General features: G+C 54.3%; 1 protein-coding gene across 2 annotated transcripts in view; it reads right to left on the bottom strand.

The window, feature by feature from the left end:
• Positions 1–447: 447 nt before the first annotated feature.
• UNC5B (unc-5 netrin receptor B) overlaps positions 448–20,587 on the bottom strand; it is a 56,476-nt gene continuing 36,336 nt past the window's right edge. The window contains exons 2-17 of one of the 2 annotated variants that reach the window (XM_075109411.1): positions 17,820–18,041; positions 13,851–13,994; positions 11,994–12,097; positions 10,892–11,072; positions 10,160–10,327; positions 9,660–9,824; positions 8,842–8,874; positions 7,506–7,700; positions 6,664–7,056; positions 6,144–6,231; positions 5,886–6,054; positions 5,526–5,759; positions 4,517–4,666; positions 4,073–4,237; positions 3,798–3,982; positions 448–3,313 (exon numbers count right to left, since the gene is read on the bottom strand). In XM_075109411.1, coding sequence (XP_074965512.1) covers positions 3,148–3,313; positions 3,798–3,982; positions 4,073–4,237; positions 4,517–4,666; positions 5,526–5,759; positions 5,886–6,054; positions 6,144–6,231; positions 6,664–7,056; positions 7,506–7,700; positions 8,842–8,874; positions 9,660–9,824; positions 10,160–10,327; positions 10,892–11,072; positions 11,994–12,097; positions 13,851–13,994; positions 17,820–18,041 — 2,762 coding nt within the window. In that variant the 3' untranslated portion in view covers positions 448–3,147. The remainder of the gene's footprint in view (positions 3,314–3,797; positions 3,983–4,072; positions 4,238–4,516; positions 4,667–5,525; positions 5,760–5,885; positions 6,055–6,143; positions 6,232–6,663; positions 7,057–7,505; positions 7,701–8,841; positions 8,875–9,659; positions 9,825–10,159; positions 10,328–10,891; positions 11,073–11,993; positions 12,098–13,850; positions 13,995–17,819; positions 18,042–20,587) is intronic. The other variant, XM_075109412.1, reaches the window with a different exon arrangement.

Here is a 20,587-nt window from a genome sequence, read left to right as displayed (position 1 = left end):
GGATGCCAGAATAGTGGATTGCAGCTCCGTGCTCCATTCCCCCCTCCCAAATTAGGCACCCTGGGTCCTGGTCCTTGCTGGAAAGGGCATTGCTTTCTGCAGGGCTGGTGGATATCGCTTGGGGAAGGAAACGAACTGCTTGAGGTGGTGGCTTAGCCCACAGATACGCAGTTGTAGCGCTCCTCTCCTGCCTCGTCATCACCCATGCAAGTCCAAAACAAACCATAAATCAATCTCTGCAGCTTACCTCCGCTGGGGACTCCGGCAGCAACATCCTCCCGCTGCCGGCGCGGGCATTCCTGCCGCATCCGACCCAAAAACAAGCCAGAGGGATGCTGACGGGGATCCCCACGCGGCCACTGCTGCTCGAGCTGGACCCGAATCCCTGCAGATGCTACACCCAGCGGGAACTGGTGAACGATGAACATGAGAGGAGCAAGCAGATTGTTTCTTTTTTTTTATTATTAGACTAGGAAATATAATTTATTGCATAAAAATTAATTTGTTACAATAGGAATGCTAAACTTTATTTACAGTTCTTTAGTTTACAGAATAAACAGATGCCATTTTAGAGGATGCCACCAGGCCCATCCCCTGGACATATAAATATGGAAACAGATTGTGGAGCAAGAGACGGACACTGCCAGCATGACACAGACCACAGGTTTGCCTTCGCCAAAATGCCGGGCCAGACAAAACCCTAGTCGCGGAGGGAGGCACGCTGGGCTCCCAGGAGCTGGCACCTGTGGGAGACGGGTGCAGGCGCCCAGAGAACCAGGGTGGGGGGCAAACCCTGCCTCCCCCTCCCCGCTCCCGATGCAGGTTCCCTGGTCTGAAAAATAGGGAGAACCCCTGCCAACCATGCACCTCGGCGGATCCAGGCGGCTGCTGCCTGCTGAAAGGAAGGGGAAGACAAATGCGGACGGATGGGGATGGAGGCAGAGGTGCCCGTGGGCAGGACAGACGGACGGACAAGCACACATGCTGGCGCAGAGTGATCCATGAACCAGACACAGCGAGAATGACAGCGAGAGAGATTCAGATGCGCGACCCGAAAGGAGAGCATCTCGTCTCGTGGAGAGCACCGCGGTGCTGAGAAAGGAGCCCTATAAAATGCCAGCAGCCAGTTTGATCCATCAGTTCTTCATTTCTTCCCATATTTGCTTATTCCCCCTCAGCTCAGAGACGGGGTCTCAGAAATCAGATGCTCAAATGCAACCTAAAGGATAGATTAAAACCCTTCCTACACGACACAAGAGTTCAACCAGCAGAAGTCTTCCCACCCAACACAAATGAAAAATGTTCCCTTTCTCCCACAGCCTTGAAAACCCAGCAAGAAACGAACCCCGGAAACCCTGAAACACCACAGGGAGCAGCTCTACGTGTTCAATCGCTGCTTCAAGAGCTGTTGAGAGGAATCAAACCCAAGTCCAAGCAATACTGAAAACTCCCCCCGAGCCGCCCTGCAGAGGCAACGCTCTCGCTCGCGGCAGGGCTCCCTGAGTTTGCTTTGGTCCCCAGCAAGCTGCAGGGTGCTGCAGGCACCCTGCGACACCAGGCCAGGGCTTCACAGCCAGGACCCCGCACATCGCAGACCGAAGCAGGACCTGCTCCTAACACTTCCACCGATGGAGAATCCACAGCCTTGCCACGTGATCTAGTCTAATCCTGAGCTTACCATCCCCTTCCTATTTTCTTTTAAAAACAGACAAAATTCTAAGATATAGCACTCTCTGAGTAACTATTTCTATCGTAGGCCATCTAAATTTTTACCTCCATTGAGACACCGTATCTTTGTGAGGAACCTCGTTCCCGCCTACCCCTTGATTACCTTCTATTCATCCCACAATGTCTCCATCATTATAAAAATTCTAGCAAAGGGGAAAAAAAGGAGCTGCAAATGAGCGGATGGAAACCTGATCACCGCTTACGATGCCACCCCTCGTGTGAAAACACTCAGCCTGGCTTGCAATGTGGAGATACCAAGGCCTCCCTCCCCAGATCCCTGCTGAAATACTGCATCAAAAATTGGGCAGGAGCACACGGACCTGAGACCGACGTGGCCTGCAAGCGGCCGCACCCTGCCCCGCCAGCCCTCTGCTCTCCCCACAACCCGACACAAGCTGCTCATCACCTCCCTCCGACCCCGAGGCTGAATTCTTTGGTTTGTACGGAAGTTAAGTAAATGAAGGCGTAGCCATCCTAAAAAGCTCCCCAAAATGATGCCAGGGAAGAATTAATTAAAAAATCCCATATCTGCACATACTCCCCTCCCCTGAACCCTAAGTGCGGGGCAGCACCCCCAGCCCTGCAGGCCAAGGGGAACCCCTTGTTCCACCGGGGGCTGCTGCTGGGGAAAGGGGAGTTTGCAAGGAAAAAAGCTTGGGGAGGGTCTCAGCTGGCCCTGACCCAGAGGGGCGCAGAGGCACTTCATCCTACGGATTCCCTGGGGGTCCCAGGACATGTAAACACGTTTTGCCTCACTTGGATCGCATGCTTTTCCCTACAAAAGTGTGTTCATTTAAATCTCTCGCTCTGTCACCCCGACCGCAGCAACGCTCTTGCTCTCACGCACAAAAAAAAAGATTTATAAATCTGTCTTTTTTTAACCTTTTTTTTTTTTTTAAAAAGGACTCATCCAAAGATCTGGATAATAAATTATTTGCGTTTCCTAGGAAACTTTTTTTTTTCCTTTTTTTCTTTCCTATTTGCCTCATTAAGCTGTCTGAAGCTTTTGACAGAAGTAAGCCGTTCACCTAGATTGTACTCATCTCTTCAATGCAGAAATGCTATTAAAGGAGGAGGAGAACCAGAGGGGAACCCAAACAAAGAAGGAGAAGGAAAGCCCCCATCCCAACTCGAGAGCCTAATTCCTCCCCCACGCCGTGAGCGCTGCCAGCTGCTGCCCTGGGGACAGCCAGGAGGAGGAGGAGGAGGAGGAGGAAGAGGAATGCTGCGTAACACTTGAATTGCTTGTAAACGCTGAGGACGGGTCTCTAAGGCTGACCGTGATGCAGGAGGGAGGGAGAAGCGGCGGCCTTGGCCCTTCCTCACTCAGCCGCTGCCTGGGGATGGATGTGCCTCCTCCCGCCGTCAGACAAAACCCCCTGTTTTGTCCTCCTGGCCTGCCAGCTGCCGGGAGCATCATCAGCAATCCCCCTCTGTGGCCATGACCACCAGCATCTCACTCTTGCCCATCTCTTCTAAGGCACTGGCCAGGGTGTTGAGATCGCCGTCATCTTGGTGCTCGGCTTCCCATAAGTCCAGGAGCACCCCCGTGGGGCTGGCTTTGGTGGCGAAGTAGTTCAGATACCTACAAAGGGGAAGCAGAGGGGAGATCCAGGTTAGTGCCCTGCCCTTTGGGAATGGAAGGAGGGAAGATGCCGGAGCAGCAAACCTGTTTGCAATGTGAACCCTGATGGAAATGCCATAATGCAAATGCCAAAGCCCTTGAGACATCATCTTCAATTTTTGATACAGGCATTCATGCAAAAGTAACTCAAGCTTTGTTTTGCTGAAATCACCCTCCCTTCCTTCAGTCCTCAGAGGCAAACCCAGGCAGCAACAGCCCGAGCGCAGACCCAGATAAATAATAGTGACAAGAGACCCAGGACTGTGGCACAGAATGATGCATGGATATAGATGGGTATAACTATGCATAGCTTTATCCAAATTTATGGCTGGACCTATACAGCCAGACACTACCTGGCTGGATGCACTGTAGCAGGAAGGGAGCGTGGAACGAAGACCCCCTGCCTGGGGCACAGGAGGGGAAAGCAAAGCATGGGGAGACCCACCGGTCCATGGAAAGCTTCTGGGCGAGAAGTCTCCAGTCATTTCCCCTGGAATTGGGGGCATCCAGGCTGTTACAGATCTTCTGCCGGATGGAGAGGGGGATTTTGAACGCGTAGGGTCCCAGCTGGGTGGTGGTGGTGCTGGCACTGCTGTGGTGGGAACGGAGGGTGTCGAAGGAGCTGGCATGCTGCAAGGGGAAAGATGGGGTGAGATGTTGCAGCACAGAGTGGCTCTCGAGTGCATCCCCTTGCTGTCCCCCCACCTCCCCACCGCTCACCTCTCCCAGTGTGACATGGAGCTGGAAGATTTGTCCTTCCCCTTCCACCTGCCGGACACAGATCTTGCAGGTGAGCTCGGTGGAGGCCTGGCTGTACCTCTCCAGCGTAAAGGTGCAGTGTAGGGCTCGCTGGCTGCCGCTCCAGATATGATAGAAGGGGATTTCCTGTGGGCCACCAAAGCACGGGCTTAGCGAAGGCTCTAGCAGCTCTCCTGGGACATCCCACCTCCTCTGGCCACCCCATGGGGATGAGATGGGACAGAGGGACCCCACAGAGAGCATCCCACCAGGAAAGACCACATGAAAACCAGTCCCCCTTCCTCCTCCATCCCTTTGGGAGACAACTCCAGAGACAAGACCAGTGGCAATCACAACCCCGTGGCGCCTGGCCGAAGGTGGTGTCCCTGGTCTGGGACCCCTGCTGCCCCTGCCCTGGCCCCTCACCTGGTATTTGGCCAGCAGCTTGCTTCTCCACAACGCATGGGGGATGTCGTGGATAGAGAGACGCAGGTTGTGGTAGCTGTCCTTGAAGGGCAGGGGCTTGGGCTCCTCCAGCAGGTACCCGCCCAGCGTCCGCTCCAGCTCCAGCACCTCCTACAGGCAGCGGGACAGGCAGCGTGAGACCCAGGAGGAGAGCAGGGGCTGCTCCTCTCCCCTCTCCATGCCCAAAGCCAGGCATTTTCCTGCCAAGAGGAGCCAGCAGCAGCAACAAGCCCACGGGAGAGGCCTCCCTAGGACAGCAGCCTTTGCCTCCCCAACAGCTCCTCTCTAAGAACATGCCAACTCATCTCTCACACAACAGCCCAACCTACAGCTTGAATTTTATAGCACATGAACATCCATATATGCCTCTGTACTCCTCAGACGAAGCAAAAGTCCAACAAAAAGGTTGGGCACTTTAGTAGCACTCTTGAAGAGTGCCACCCAATCTGTTTTTAACACCATCCCGCTATTACACTGGCAACTCTTAGGAGAAAAATGCAATCCAGGAGCCAGAGTGCTGCCTACATCTCCACCTAGAGGCACTACAGCAATCCCGACGCCACAGGACAAATCACAGGGAATTAAAAGAGCCACTGCACCAGTGGTGCAGGCAGCCAAAGCATCGAAACTCAAGCTCCTCGTGTTGCACTCGCAGCAAGTGTTTTTTATGTAGGAGAGAGAAAACCCGCTCAGCAGCAGCTAAACCTCTCGTGTAATGTCTGCAGAAAGGGGGCCCAGTATAGGAGCTAAGCAACGCCCTCATTATTTCCTTCGGAGAAGATGAAGAAGGATGGGGAAAGCAGTAAACATGCTTATTATTTCACTGTGGTCACTTTGCAGGCAGTTGCATCAGGTTGTCTGCTCCCTGGGGCCAGGCCATCCTCAGAGGGACTAGGCAGCATCTCACCACCAGAACAAGGACCTTTGGGAAGCAGGGGCAGCCCACACTGGCGTCGCAAGGTGACGTTACCTTCAGAGCATCTGGCGTGTCCTCCAAGCAGTAGACCTTAAGGTTGTACTCCAGGGAGGTGCAAACAGTGGGGGCAAAGATCGCCAGCTGGAGCCTCTTGATGGCTGACCTGGAGTAGGACTCTCCCACGAAGACGTAGGTGCCAAGCTGGTCTAGCAAAATGTGGCAGGACTTGGCTTCCAGCTGGCAGTAGCAGGGAGTGTTGAGGGTCTCCTCATCCAGGGTCACAACTTCCTACAGGGAGAGATGGGAAGTCAAGGCTGGGGACCAGCCCGTCATCTGGGGGGGGGGTTTGCTAGGGACTGTGTCCCACAATGCTCATGGTCTTCACTGACTGCAGGGGCTGGGTTCCCACCTTACCTCCCAGTTTCCCTGGTGGGACTGTGTTTTCAGCCGGTAAATCCAATCCGAGGAGCCGACATCGGCACAGTGGGGAATGGTCAGGACGACGGGGCGGCAGAGGAGCAAGCCGGTGGGTCCGCAGGTCACCGCCGGGCTCAGCACTGTCTGCGTGCCTTCGGAGGGCAGGCTGGGGAGGGGAGAGGGGACACCGGTTGGAAAGACAGCCTCGTGGCGGCCAGTGAAGAGCAGAAGTGTGGGCGGTGTGGTGTGACTTACAGGGAGCTCTCCGCCTTGTTGAGGACCAGGTACATCTCGTAGAACTTCCCTTGGGGGATGGCCCCGTGGGGCACCAGCAGGCTCACCCCTAGCAGGGCACACACAGGTGTTAGTCACGAAATGAGGGGAGAAACCACCCCTCCACTCCGGCCAGGGAGCACAAGGACAGCGGCGAGCTTAGGGCAGCCCGGAGCGTCCCAGGAGAAACATCTCCAGATGTTCCTCAGCTGCACCGCTTGCAGGGAGGAGGCGGGCCACCGCATTAGGAAGCAAAATGGCAGGTTTGATCTTTTTGCAAGGCACTGGCCCTGGATCAATGGCAGGGCTGGCCACAGAAGTCCCAGGAGGCTGTGACCTCCAGCCTGAGAAGCCTGGCTTGGGAATGGCTTGCTGCCTTCCTCCCCTGAGCCAGCTCTGGGATAGCAAAGGGCTGCTCGTGGCAGGCAAATCTGCTGGGTCAAGAGCAACTCCTTGATCATTCAGCAGCCAAACACAGCCTCCTCCCCAGCCTGGGGCTTACCGGTGCCCGGGATGGTGAGCCTTCCCCCCAGGTAGCCGAACGTGCCGCTGGCGCTGTTGCCGTGCTCCCGGGACAAGCTGAGGAGATGCTGGGAGCCCAGGGCTTTGCTCCGCACGTTCGCAAAGTGGCCGTCCCTGGTGTTGTCCCCTGGGTAGGTGCTGGTGGCAGGGACTCCCCCAAGCAGGTCCGTCCCGTCGTGAAGCCCCGGCGAGGAGGAGGCGGTGGAGGAGTTGTATACCTTGATCTTGAGGTTGGGGAGGGGGTCGAGCAGGGGGGAGTTGGTCATGGGGATCTTGTCGGAGGAGTCCTGGAGGGTGTACATGGGGCCACGGTACACCCCCGCGCTGGCTGTCAAGTCCGGCTGCATCGAGGGGTGCAGCAGCTGAGGGTTGTCTGCAGGAGGAGGAAACACGGATGGGATGAAGACAGTAGTGGAAACGGGGGGATGTAAAAGCACTGCTCGACTGGAAAAGATGCCTGTGAAAAGCCCTCCTCTCCTGGCAAGGGATGGAGGGTGTGCAGACGGTATAACAGGTACAGTGCTGGGCTACATCCATCCGCCTTCCACCAGGCACCTGGAAAGGAGCCGCTCAGCATCATGACTAAACGAGGAGCAGCATCCTACGGTAAATCCCCACTGCACCTGCTTTGCCCTGACTCCCACCACCAACACCTGACCACCTCCATGGAGCCTTCAGCCTTCAAAAATCAGCATATCCCCCTAGAGAACTGGGGCTGGGGGTCCAAACAGGGACCCATCCCGTACCGTGATTTGCAGCCTGACTTACTTTCTGCCTGCACTTGAGCTGGTGAGCAGGACCTGCATGGGCTGTGGCTCTTACCATGCCGGGAGGTCTTGAAGTTGACTGGGTGGAAGCCTCCGGTGAGAGCGGCAGATGAGTCTGTTATGTCCGTGTCAAAATCCCGGCATCTCCTCCGGTACACCACCACCCCCACAGCCATGAGGATCACGATGAAGACGAAAATGGCCACCACCAGCCCAGCGTACAGGGCCACGTCACCTGTGGCCTCCAGCACTGGGAGGGATTAAAGACACGGAGGTGAAAAAAGGAGCACCAGAAATGCATGTCAAGACCCACTGGTCCTCCCCAACGCTACCACTACCTCAGGACATAGGCATGAAGGGGAAGATGTGTACTGGGCGGGGTGGAAAGACTGTGGCAGGAGGATGGAGGGTGTTTCCTAAGAGCAATCCAGAAGACAGAGTTAGAGAATGAGGTGGAGGTGAACTCCTGACACCTTTGGAGGACACCTTGCCATGGCTCGTGCAAACTTTACTTGAGCACCAAGGAGTCCAGAAACAATAGGTTTGTGCAGCTCAGATTCATAAAGCTATCAATCCTCACATTCTAACAGAGACAACCACGAGGAGTGAATGAAACGCCTCTCCATGCGTCTCATATATATGTATCTGAGCTATGCATCCATCCAGAAAGACTGAGTGTTGCTGCGTCTATATAGACACCCCTCAGCTTCCCCATCTTCCCTTCCCCTGCCACAAGGCTCTCAATCTTTAAATGCCTGGTATAGCTTGGATATATTTGCCCAGAAAGTAGAGGGGTGAAGAGGGAAGGCAGAGCACGGGAAAGCCTCCAGCAACAGCAGCTGAGCACGCTCAGCCCATTCTTCTCTCCTTCCTCCACGCTCACCCACATCTCTTGGTTTCTATAATTTCATGCTGAAGTGAAGCCCTGTCCTAAGCCCAGCAATCTCCACCATGTTAGGACTATACCACCTCTGGGAGGTGTCACCTCCTCCCCAAGTCCCCTCTCTGGATGTCAGAAATGGGAACGCGATGTGCCCTGGGACCCCCAACTTGAGGAGGGTCATCATTGCAGGGGGGTGACGATGCCTGGAGTAGCTTTGGTGGTGTGACACTGGCTGCACTGTGGTGCACCCAAGAACTGCAGGCAGAAAAAGGGGGTTGGGAACGGGGGTGGAAAAGCGGGCTGTATTTATAGATTCAAATAGAGCGGGTGATTTAAAGTACACAGGAGTTTTGGGGCAGGCTTTAGCTGCTCCCTCTTCCCACCCCATCCTTCCCCAGCTGCTGAGAAGCCCTACCATGGATGCAAGAAGCCCTACCATGGATGCGACAGAACAAAAACAAAGCAATGCCTCAAAAAGAAACGAAATGGCCATGAAATGAGCACTTACGGTGGCTTTTGGGTTCGCTTAGAACTCTTTTATCTGTGAGGAAAAACAAAGTTAGAAAACAAAAGGTGAAGGTGCGATGGTGAGATGGGGATGAGATGAAACAAAAAGTGGGGGTGAGCAACAAGCCCGGGGGGCATAACAAGCTGCAGCCCGGAGGGGAGGGACAGGAGAGCAGAATCGTTCCCTGGGCATGCAGAAAGCTGGGCAGAAGCGAGGTGACAAGGACGTCCTCATGCCCACCAGCCGCCCAACCCCAGCTAACAGGCCTATGAGCATTTCTGGCTACGGCAGCATTAAAGGGGACAGTGGTGTCACACAGCAGCAGGTGGCAGCATCGGCTGCTCAGCCTTTGGTGCGCCTGCTTATAGTGTAGCAGCACCATTATTATTACCATTATTGTTTTTTTTTTCCTAGCTGCTGCTAGCTCCAGGGCTCCTACCGAGCGATGACCCAGGTCCAGGTGTTTTCATGGTGGGGCTGAGAAGCCCCCTGGCTTGCGCCCACTAACCACAACCATCCTTATTTCAGCAGAGACCCCAAACGTAGCACCATTTCAGAAGGCTTGGTGGGACATTTAGATCCCACCAAAAATCCCCAGACCTTTCTTTACACCGGGTGAGAACTAGCTTTGGAAGGGGTGAGTCTAGTTAAAAAAAACACCTCGTTAAAGACACGATATAAAAAACAGATGCCAGCAGCACTGCCTTTGCACATCGACTTGGAGGCATGGCCAACAACAGCGTGGCCAAGTGCTGGAGCACCACAGCCACCGGCATCGTCTACGGCACTGGTCCTTGCCGGCCTGCCCATATACTCACTCTGTAGGCAGAGCCCGTCGGTGCAGTTTTTGGAGTCAAGCAGCACGCCGCTGCAGTCCTTGCCGCCGTTGCGGGGGGCCGGGGCGGCGCACTCGCGGCTGCGCCAGTGGGTGCATTCGGTGCTGCACGCTGACCACTTGCTCCACTCCGTCCACGCGCCATCCACTGTGGGCCATCAAACACAGGCATGTTGGTACCCCCCACCTCGGCATGGCCTTGGGGCTTGTTCCCTGCACCGGGATGTCTCCAGCAGCAGAAAGGCGCCCATGCCTATCAGGGCTTCCAGAGACCTTCGGGGAGTGTTATCCCAGCAAACTCAGCCCTGATGCTATCTAGGGAGGCTAACTCGTTTCTCTGCAGACATTTCCAGCTCTTTCAGGTCTTGGCAGACTGAAAGATGCTTCGCACTGGTCTCCTAAGCCTCTGTCTCCTCGAGGAGCACAGCTGGATTGTGCAACCTGGAGGACAGGCAGTGTGGCAAGGTTTCTGAACCGCCTTACCTGGGCAGAGGGTGGTGCAGGTGATTTTCTGGAAAGGCTGCCCATCGCAGAAGGAGCCACCATTCAGCGGCGCGGGGTTGGTGCATGTCCGGGTGCGCTTCTGCCAGCCCCGGCCACAGCGGTTGTTGCAAGGAGACCACTCGGACCAGGTGGACCAGCCACCATTCACTACAAGAGAAGACGGAGAGTGTTAACATGTCAGCAGAGCCCATTTCAGCAGGGACTGGAGCTAAGCCTACAGTTCACCAGGTCCTCTGTCCTGACACCTTTTGTGACACCCTGGAACGGCTCACCCTCGTGAAAAGCAAACCGCGAGACTCCTACGTTGCACACCCCACGCACAAGATGCTCAAGCCTGCTTCGGTCCTTTTTCCGCTTTGCAAATATTTTTGCATCTGGCCACAGCCGATCTTTGGTTTCATAGCAAACGTCAGCCAAATGCAGCTTTTCAGCTGCTTTGAGAGTCAAAGTGATCCAGCTGGGTCCAACCTCCACCCACATGTGTACCCAGCCAAGAAGGCCTGCAAATACCCACACCAAATAACCTCTCCCAGGAGCCTGTGCAAGCCGGTAGAAGTTCCTGTTTTGCAGGCATTGGGTATTACACCTAATGTGATGCAATGCCCTGGTCACGTTCCCTCCTACCGCGCCCAGGAAGTGCCTGTATTTCCCCTTGGCTTGGAGACCTGGCTGGTAGCAAAGGCCCCCTTCCCCAGGAGCAAGGGCTTGTACCGTAGACGATGACGGCAGCCGTGGTGCTCCGGCGCTTGGCCACGATGTTCTTGGCCATGCAGGTGTAATTAGCAGTGTCCAAGAGCCGGGCCTGCTTGATGATGAGGTTGTGATCAATGGTGATCAGGAAGTTGGTGTCCTGGGTGGGATCGATGACATCCTCGTTCCTCAGCCACTCCACCTAGCAATGCAACGGAATGGATGGCTAAGGACAGTGATTAGGCTGAACAAGAACTGAACACTCAGCCAGGAAAAGCATGTCATGGGTTTCAGTGGAAATGCTCATCCCACGTGCTCCCCACCACAAGGCTCTCCAAGGGCCCCAAAACTAAGCCAGGACACAACTGCTTAACTAGGCTTTTTGGGAAGGGTGTGGGTCGATACCAGCACCAAAAGTGGGTGCAGGCACGAGCAAGGACAAACACCAGGCTCGAGGGGCTGGATTCACCGCCTCTGACAGACAGCAAACCCCTCTAGACCAGCCTATGACCTGCCCCAAAGTCCTCCCCATCTTCATCACCGAGACCACCGATGTCCTCAGCACCACGACCATTGGCTGGCCAACCTTGCTTCTGACTGTATGTACTTCTCCTTGAAAGCTGGGCCAAATCAGGCCTGACCGGGCCATGTTACTGCTGTTTCGGCCAAGGATGGGACATTGTGGCTACCACCAATGCTCAGCTCCTGGGGACTGACAGAGCTGTGGGCAGGGAAAGCATCACTACCGTGCTAGAGAAACCCATCTGTATGGGCTTCCCCAGCCCTTGGCTCTTGACGGTGCCTGCTCCCCTTCAGACAAGTCACTGGGTGCCTCCTCATTAGATCTTCCCTCTAACGGGTTAACGGCATACCAGGAAGCATGGGAGAGGTGGGTTGAGCGGGTGTTGAGGTTACATGTATTATTAGATGTCAGAATAACAGATCCACTGCCCAAAATAAACAATTCTGCTGAATAATGAAAGCTGACGGTCTCCGTGCGAGGCCATCCATCCCGGCCGCAAGCCATCTGCAAGGATGCGCCCCATCTCTCCCCGGCCGTGGCTGCAGACTGCCGGGAGGGGACACCCCACCGGGCATTCCTTCGGGCTGCTGAGCTGCTCACCTCCGCCTGCGGCACCCCCTCGGGTGGGCGGCACTGCAGCAGGACCTCGTGCTCCAGCGGGACCTCCTTGCCCAGTGGCTCCTGGTCAAAGTTCTTCCGCAGGTCTAGGGGGGCGAAGGAAAACCCAGGGGTTACCAAGCCTGCTGTGGAAACAGGGCAACCCACAAAACCCTGCGGGTTGCCTCGGCACTGGGAGCCCACAAGTAAGGAAATTGCTCTGGCTTAACACAGCTGGAGCAAAACATGTCCTGGGAGGAAGGAGCCAAAGAAGCACCTTTCCAAGATGGATTTGGGACAGCACATGGTGCTCGAGGACAATGCCTTTCCTCCTTCATGCACTTTGGCATGTACATGTCTCTTACTTTTGGGGCTAAACCTCAGCTGAACCACCATTTCTTCCCCCCTCTGGCCTCTTTATACCAGGACCCTTCTTTGCTGAAGGGGGGAAAAACAAGATTTGCACAACAGTTCGGCTCCCACATCAGCGCCAAAGTGAATCCCCAAATTTCAGGGTTATGGGGGGCTGTTGCTCAGCTCCGCCTTGGTTGGTCCTGGCTGAGCCATGGCCACAGACTTGCTGGAACCGCAGACATTGCATTCCAGTGCCGAAGTGGCAAACGGCTGCTGCTGAAAAGCCAGGCTTGCTCAGCAAAGGGCTGGCCAGTGCTTTGGGGAAGGGAGAGAGGGGAGAAGCCCAGCAGAGCCCCCAGGGACGTGGGAGACATGGCAGGGTCCCGCTCCAGAGCCTTGAAGGGAGCAGGAGCATCACTAGATGGTGCTGCAATCCTCTGCTACAGCACCCAGCCCTCTATGGCTGCCGCTCCAGCTTGTGCAGGGCAGTGAACCCTCGGTTCATCTCATCTGCTCGGCTCTGAGAAACACCAAACCCTTGGCTGGGGCTGGACAAAGGGGCTCCCTCAGTAGCCAGCCCTGTGCCTCATAACATCTTCCCCATTCAGACTAAATCCTTCAGCAGCACAGCTGATTCACCAGCCCCCTCCGTTTTGGACAACATGCTGGATTATTAGCCTTCTAATAGCAAAATCTGTTTATGACTAGGGAAGCCTGGTTGTTCTCCTATAGCTTTGCCATCTCGTTTGCTAAGAGAGCAAATTCAGCCAGGTAACAGCCTGATTAATTCACCCTTAATCAGGCTGACACCCACAAACAGCAGCTTAGAGAAGTGACATATGACAGCAGGGACCCCAGGGACACGGAGTCGCTGATTCAGGCAAAGTGTGCAAGGTGCTAACCATTGGGTTATTAATGATAACAAAGGACCGGGAAGAGCTGAGCACGCTGATGGGCAATGCAGCATTAACCCAGCTAATGCCACAGCCTCTTGCCCAGGCAGGTCGGGATGATGCCTGCTCAGATGCAAAGCCAGAGCTGGGATGGGGAGCTAAGACCAGGGCCATCCAGCAAGGATGGGTCACCTCCAGCCGATCAAAAAGCACTCCCTTCAACAGGGAGCCAACTTTTGGAGGCGGCCAAACCCACCCAGCTGTACCCACCACGTCTCGGGGGTCATGGGGAGCCAGGAATGAACAGCCTGGCTGCTATTTCAGCTGGTGTCGCTGCCAGAAGTGGCACACACCTGCCTTGACACCACTGCTTTTTCAGCCTGGGATCCAGGGTCACACCTCAGGCTTTGCAAACCATTTCTAAATCAGTGGGTTGTATCCTCTGGAAACCTTTTAGGGCCGTCAAAGTAGAAAAGAAAGTAGGAAAAGCCTTCACCTAAACGAAATAAGAGCTGAGGCGGCGCGGGTAGGTGCACACAGCTCTTGCAGAGGGGCAGGGAGCACTGCTGGAGGGGTCGCGGCTGAGCAAGCACTACGTGTATGGAGCACTTACACGCTATGCGGACGTACGCCCTGCGGCTCTTCGTGGTGCCCGCGGAGCTCCAGGCCACGCACTGGCACCAGTAATCTTCTAAGCCGAAGAGCTCCTCCACCTGCTGCCGGGAGACCTCGATCTGCACCTCCCGCACCAGCATCCCTGGAAGGGGGCAGAGGGATGGCATCAGCTCAGCAGGAGCACCTGGGAGGAGGGAAACTAAGGCAGCACCCAGGAGGAGGGCTGCTGGGTGCACAAAGCTCAGGGGCGGAGGCAGTGGGTTGGAGGCATCTCAGGGGCATCCAGGTTTGGCACCTCTGCAAATCATGAAGACAGTTCCCTCCAGAGGGTGACTTGAAGCCGAAGCCAGGGCAATGGCTCATGTGGACGAGTCTTTTTTGTTTTGCCCCCATCTGGCTAGGCAGGACCAGGACCTCTTGACCGTTTCGAGAAGCATCACTCTCCTCCGCCTGCCCCCTCCCCCCAGCACTGGTGTCCCCGTCCCTGCCCAGACCCCTTCCCACCCACCAGGTTTGAAGGGTGCCTCTGAGGCTTTGCTGCAGGGAGCAGCCACCTCTGTCAGCTACCATTTAAATACAAATATAACAAGACAAATAAAAAATCTTAAGGAAATCATCCAATGATGATGGCATTTCATGCCCAATGACCCCAAAAAGGGTTACACACCTCCATCAATCCCCCCAACACCCCCATGAAGTCTGCCAGGACACCCTGGCCACGGTAGGGCCACGATGACAACGGCGGCACCACCACACGCAGGACATGGTCCCCTGGACTGCAAGATGCTGAGGCTTGCCTGAAGCATCAAACCCTTGCAGCATGCCCATCTCCAAGAGCGGAAGGACTCGAGGCTTACTTTTCCTTATTTTCAGCAATACCTGCCCTTTTTTTTGCAGCTTCTATTTATAAAAGGGCCTTAAGTTCACGGCGATAGAGAGCTGCGTGCTCCCCAGCTGTAATTTTGTTAGCTTGCTCCCAGCACTGCGAGGAGCAATTACCGTTTCTCTGCCACATTCCTGCAGAATAGCTGACAAATGCACACCAAGGAAATACAATTTATTTTGCCACTATTAAGGCGGGGAGGGGAAACCAAGCCAAAAAGTCATTTGGGGCAAGCACTTTTGGAAAAATTAAGGCCCTCAGAAGGACCAGGACCGAGGTGGCTCAAAACCATCGTGCCTCTCTGGAGAGCCCCAGTGCGGTAGGCTGAGCAGCCCTGAAAAGGTGGGGAGCATCCTGCAAATGCCCTGCTATCTCCGTAACCCCCAAAAGCAAAGCTTAACCTAAAACCGTAGCTTGAGCTTACAGCACACAGCAATGACTATTTAAAGGGCTCACAGGCATCCAAACACTCTTACCAACCGGCCTTTTTCGTCCGGCTGAATTATCCTCTCTGACTTGGCCTATTTTTGCTTCCTTCCGCATGAAACGTCTTGGATCAGATGCAGTCAGAGCATTACCAAGCCCGGCTCATTCAAGACACGTCATCTTAAAAGTTGCTTTTTTTTTTAAAGGTCCCTTCTTCCAAGCTTTTAACCAAGGTTACTGAAAAAGCCACGAACACCTAACTATGTTAACCCCTCACTTCGTGGCCAGCTCTCCCCCATGCCCTCTGCAGCAGCAGCTCTCCCTACGAACAGCAGGCGCTGCGAACGCAGATTTTTTAGCACAGCAAACCATTCTGGTTTCAGCTCCTTTTCTCAGGGTAACTGCCGGGCAGATATGCCCACACCGGTGGAGTTTTACATGCACGACATCGCCTCCGCACTGAAGGTATTAACGGTTTGTTCACTGATAGCAGCAATACCATCTCTGAAGCCTGGGTGAAGAAGGCGTGCGCTGTTTCCTCCCCAAATTGCTGGCACATGTTCTGCATCTGCCAGATGCAGATAGGATCCGAGAGGGAGATGCTGGCTCAAAGCAAATAAGTCCCCCCTACGGGATGAGTGCCCCCCTAAAAGAGGGTAAGCTCCTGCTGCACAGACTTTCTGCTCCATTTCTGCTATGTTTTCTCCAGCCTGTTTTGCTCAAGAGTCGCGTGAGGCAGGTTTTTGGTAAGGGGTATTCACCCAAGAGGTGGATCAAGTGGCGTGGCCAGAAATATAGTGCTTTTTCCACACTGCACATCACTAAGCCATGAAACTCCCTGCTACAGGATGCTGGGGCAACCCAGAGGAGAAAAGGAGTCCTAACAGTGTTTAGACACATTAACAGGGGGATAATCCGTCGAAGCTGGGTGACACTGCTAAGAAATCACTGCCGGACCACGGAGTCCCCGATCACGGGCCACAGGAAGCCGGGAGGTTAACGGAGTGGGGTCCTTCGCTCCATCCTCGTCCCGGTTCAACGCTCTTCCCCTAAGCATCGACCACCGCCGCACGCAGGGTCCGTGATCCTTTGGCTCAACCCAGTGTGGCCACGTGTTACAAATAAATTAATAATAACCCCTCAGCAAAGGCTGCTCGGTCACTAATCAGCACTGACTTTGCCCTAGAGCTGTGAGGGTTTCAACTCTGGCCTCTGTGAGAGCTGGGAGGTGGAGGTGCAGCCTGAGAGAGCTGCTGGTGCTCCAGACAGTCTCTGGAGAAGCAAGGGGACAGCCTTGCCATGCGTTTTCGACCATCCTTCACAAAGAGGTCCCCTGGAAACAAAACATCCCAGGAACAGGTGAAGCAGCTTTAGGAGGAAAGGCTCAAAAAGCCGCAGGAAAAAGAAATGATCTTCCCTTTGCAGAACAGGTTCAGAGATGGACCCAAGCAAGAACTGGCTCACAGCTGGCGCTGGGTGATGCTGAGGAGATGCTGGGGAAGGGCAAGACTGGGGGAAAATAGGGACAAGACAATGTTCTGTAAAAGCACTTGTGCTCCTCCGGGCTGACAAAGCCTCTCCTCTAAACCCAGCCTGCCTCTGGGTACAAAGCTGCAGCAGTTCAAAAGGTTGCCTTGGCTTAAAGCCCTCCGGAGATGAGGGATGCCGCAGGCCCAGGGATTTGCAGAGAACAGATCTTACATGGGAAATGTGATCATTCTCTTCCCCTCCTGATCAGGCCTCAAGTACCAATATTGGTGTGGAAAAGATGGGAGCTGAGCTAAAGCATCCTGATTTTAGCAAATCTACTTGATTACATGATATATCAAACCCCCACACCTTGTTCTCACAGCAGGACATTTCAAAGCATGGGGCAAGCCGCTATGTAGAGCTCAGTCCCATGGAATAAGAGGCCCCTAAGATGCCTAAACTGCCTTCTTGCCCCCCATTTCAGGCAGCCAGAGGCTGACTTGTCCGCCGAGGCAGAGGAGAGTTCATCTGCCATTAAAAGGCATTTCAATGTTCTGATTACCCATTAAATATCTAATGCCTTTGCGAACCTGAGTAAGCTGCCGGCCTTTGCCACCCCTCATGGCAATAACTCCTATGTGTTGATTAGGCATTTTGTAGGAAGGTGCTTCCTTTTTTTAATCAGTTTTAAACGTGCTGCCTTTCAAATCCCATTTAACAACCCCAAATCCTGCAAAAGGCTAAGTGTGCGAGCAGGCAGGCTGACTTTCCCGAGGTTCCATGGGGTATGGTAACCCATACCATCATCCTGTCTTCATCAATGGTCTGGAAAGGGGCAGCTCCTCTACCATTGATTAATGTATCATTCATATATTCATATATTCATATTCAAAATATCCAAATTCATATTCATTCATAAACATGCATATTCATGTGTTGATATCATACACCGATGATACAGAAAGAGAGAAAAGCTGTGTATGGACTGAGGAGGTGGAAGATACATAAAAGTGACCTCATGAGATTGCAGTCACCTGGGAACGATAAAGATGAATCAGAGAGACCCATTGGGTCTACCTGGAGGAGAACCATCTCCAGCGTTGATATGCAAGAGAGGAAAGAGCAGCAGTGCATGGAAAGAAGAGAGGGGAAGGGCGGGCAGGGGGATGCCGGCGTGGGTTTGCTCACCAGTGACCTCGTCCAGGCTCTCCTTGGTGACATGGTCGTTCTGGTTGACCCACTCGCCGTTGCACTTGAAGTAGATCTGGGTGGCGGGGTTGGCGCGGCAGACGAGCTCCACCGGCTTGTTCTTCACGATGTAGGCGTCCTGCGGCTCCAGCAGAAAGTGAGGGAGGGTCTCTGCCGGGGCCGAAGGGAAGGAGTCAGGCAGCACGTCGCTGTACTCCAGCCCTGCCAGGGAAGCGAGAGGGTCGGGAGGTGCCGTTAGTCCCATCCCAGCAGGGACATAACTCCTGCCTGTGCTGCTTCATCCCTCCCTCTCCCTCCCAGGACTGCCCCATCCACAGTGGTGTCACCAGCAGCCCTTGCTGAGGGTGGTCGGAAAACAAAAGAGGGCTGGAGGCTCCCAAAAAAAAAAAAGAAAAGCAAATCTCTGCAAGCTAGAGAGCTGCTGCTGTGGGGTGCACCCTGTTTTTGCTTGGGTACCAGCCTGCCCATCCATACCCGAGCCCTGGCTGACCCCAAAATCTGGGTGATCTCACTAGAGAAGACCACCAGGAAAAAGGCCAAACAAACCCAGGTCCAGGGATGGTGACAGGGACACAGAGAGGCTCCGGAGGGGCCACCGTCCCCCATCCCAAGCCTCCCTCCCACCACCCCGAGGAGTGCACGGGCATGCTCCACGTAAAACGCTGGCAGGGCTTGTGCTGGGAACACTGACCGTGATCACGGCACAAATCACACGCCTCCCACTCTTTGGTGGAGCCACATTTGGGATCCCACCCTCTCCCGCCAGCGCTCACGCTCCTGCGTGGGCATCTCAGCATCACACTAGGGCTGGGGGGCACCGGCAGCCCCTGCCAGCGCAGCCCCCAGGGACGGGCCACCTGCCAATCCCAGGCGAGCGATCGCTTCCAGCCCAGCCACCCCCAGAGAACATCACCCAAAAATGCAATCAGGATTCACACTGTCCCACCCCAGAAACCAAACGGGGTCAGACCCCTTGGTGATCTCCATCTTTGTGCTTGTTTGCTCTCAAAACCAATTTCATGGCAAAAATAACCAGAAGAAGAGGTCACACCTGCTCAGGCCAGGCCAAGAAAAGGCTTGAAAAGGGGGCTTAGGGCTCACCCAGGGGCATAACCCCTGAGACCTGTGAGCAGCAGGAGCCTCACGGTGGCTTGGGCCCAGCACCGGCTTGAGAAGATGCTGTGACCCAACGCTGAGGAGCACCTGCAGCATCCAACGTAGGAAACCTGTTTCCAACCATTTTGCCCATAAAGATCAACCCCAAATATCGCAGGACTGATAAAACACGTACACGCACCGGGATGCTGCTGCTTAACCTGTTGTTTCTGGGCATCTTGCTAGCAATCAAGTCACATCACGAGGCTTTTTTGCTTTTTTTTTTTTTTTAACACCTAAAACAGTTATGAGCTTTTCCTCCTCCTCTCTTCCCCCAGCGAGAGCTGTGATTCTCAACTCCAGGCACTGCAGCGTGCAGGAAAACAGTAAATATCCCCAGCCCCGCAATAACATCTCCAGAACTGGCAAGGAAGAAAGGAACCCACTCCCTTCATCACCCTTGGCAAGGAGCAGCGCTGCACAGAGAGGATCAGAGAATCTTGAGATGTAAGGAGAAGAAGAAAAAAAATAATCAGATGCGTCAAAAAAAACCAAGATGACCAAGATGCCTCCCGAGCAAAAATCAGTGAGGGGAAAAAAAAAAAACCACACGAGGTCAGTCGTTTAAAATCCATTTAGGAAAATTGACTTTCCATTTCCATTTAACACAGCACTAAGGGGGAGCGGTAGGACATTTGTCATAATCCATTAACTGCTCTTTTGGAAACAATGAATTAAACTCTGGGCTAATTTCTCTCTCTCTCTGGCTGGCTCTTCCCCACCTCTCCTCCGCCGGCCATTTTCTCCTCCATCTCATTTGCAACCTGTAATTTCCCCAGTGCCCCGCGATGGGCAGAGGGACGGGGACGTGAGGAGGTACGAGCTCCCCGCCGGGAACGGTCCCACACCTCCCCGTGCCCGCATCAGGCTACTGGTCCTGCTCCTCTCTCCTGCTGAGCAGCCTTTTAGCTCTATCACAGCAGCAGATAGAACTTTTTTTTCTTTCTTTTTTAATTTACTATTCAATTTTGCACACACTGAGTTGTTTTGTTGCTTTTTTTTTTGTTTTTTGTTTTTTTTTTTTAAAACCGCTTCAACGCCACAAACCTAAATTCCCTGGCAAAGGGGGCTGGCAGGAGATAATTCAAATGGCAATGGAGGTAGCCAGCAACACTTCACTCATGGGTTCCTGTGAAAACCTCTCTGAAATGATGCTCTCCGCATCCCTGCAGCCTGCAGAGTCAGACTCGAGGTAGCACGTGCTGCAGAGCATCCTCCGAGAACCGCTGGCACGATGCCCAGGGGGCTTGCTGGCCACTCGCCCCCGGGGCAAGCGTGGCTCCTGGCCGCTGTTTTACGGCTCTAAGGGCAGGCAGGTTTCGAAGGCAGGTTTGCTATAAGGAACGTAAACACCTGAAGCCCATTAGTCTCTCGGCAGAATGGGGACCCCCCCTCAGCCGCCAGCCCTGCCCCAGGCCCCGGCCTCTCCCAGGCACCGCCAAGGGCAGTGGCAGAGATGATAACTTCTCCAAGATATATTATCCCTGCCTGTAACGTGGGTATGAACCTCCCCATTAAGTTTTTCTCCTGCTATTTTTTTTGTTCTTTTCTCCCCAGGCCAGGTGTAACACCCCAGGATGCAGGCAAGGAGC

Source organism: Phalacrocorax aristotelis, chromosome 14 (assembly GCF_949628215.1).
Source record: "Phalacrocorax aristotelis chromosome 14, bGulAri2.1, whole genome shotgun sequence".
NCBI lineage: Eukaryota > Metazoa > Chordata > Aves > Suliformes > Phalacrocoracidae > Phalacrocorax > Phalacrocorax aristotelis.
The sequence above is the reverse complement of the archived record's forward strand: the minus strand, read 5'-3'. Positions and strand labels throughout refer to the sequence as shown.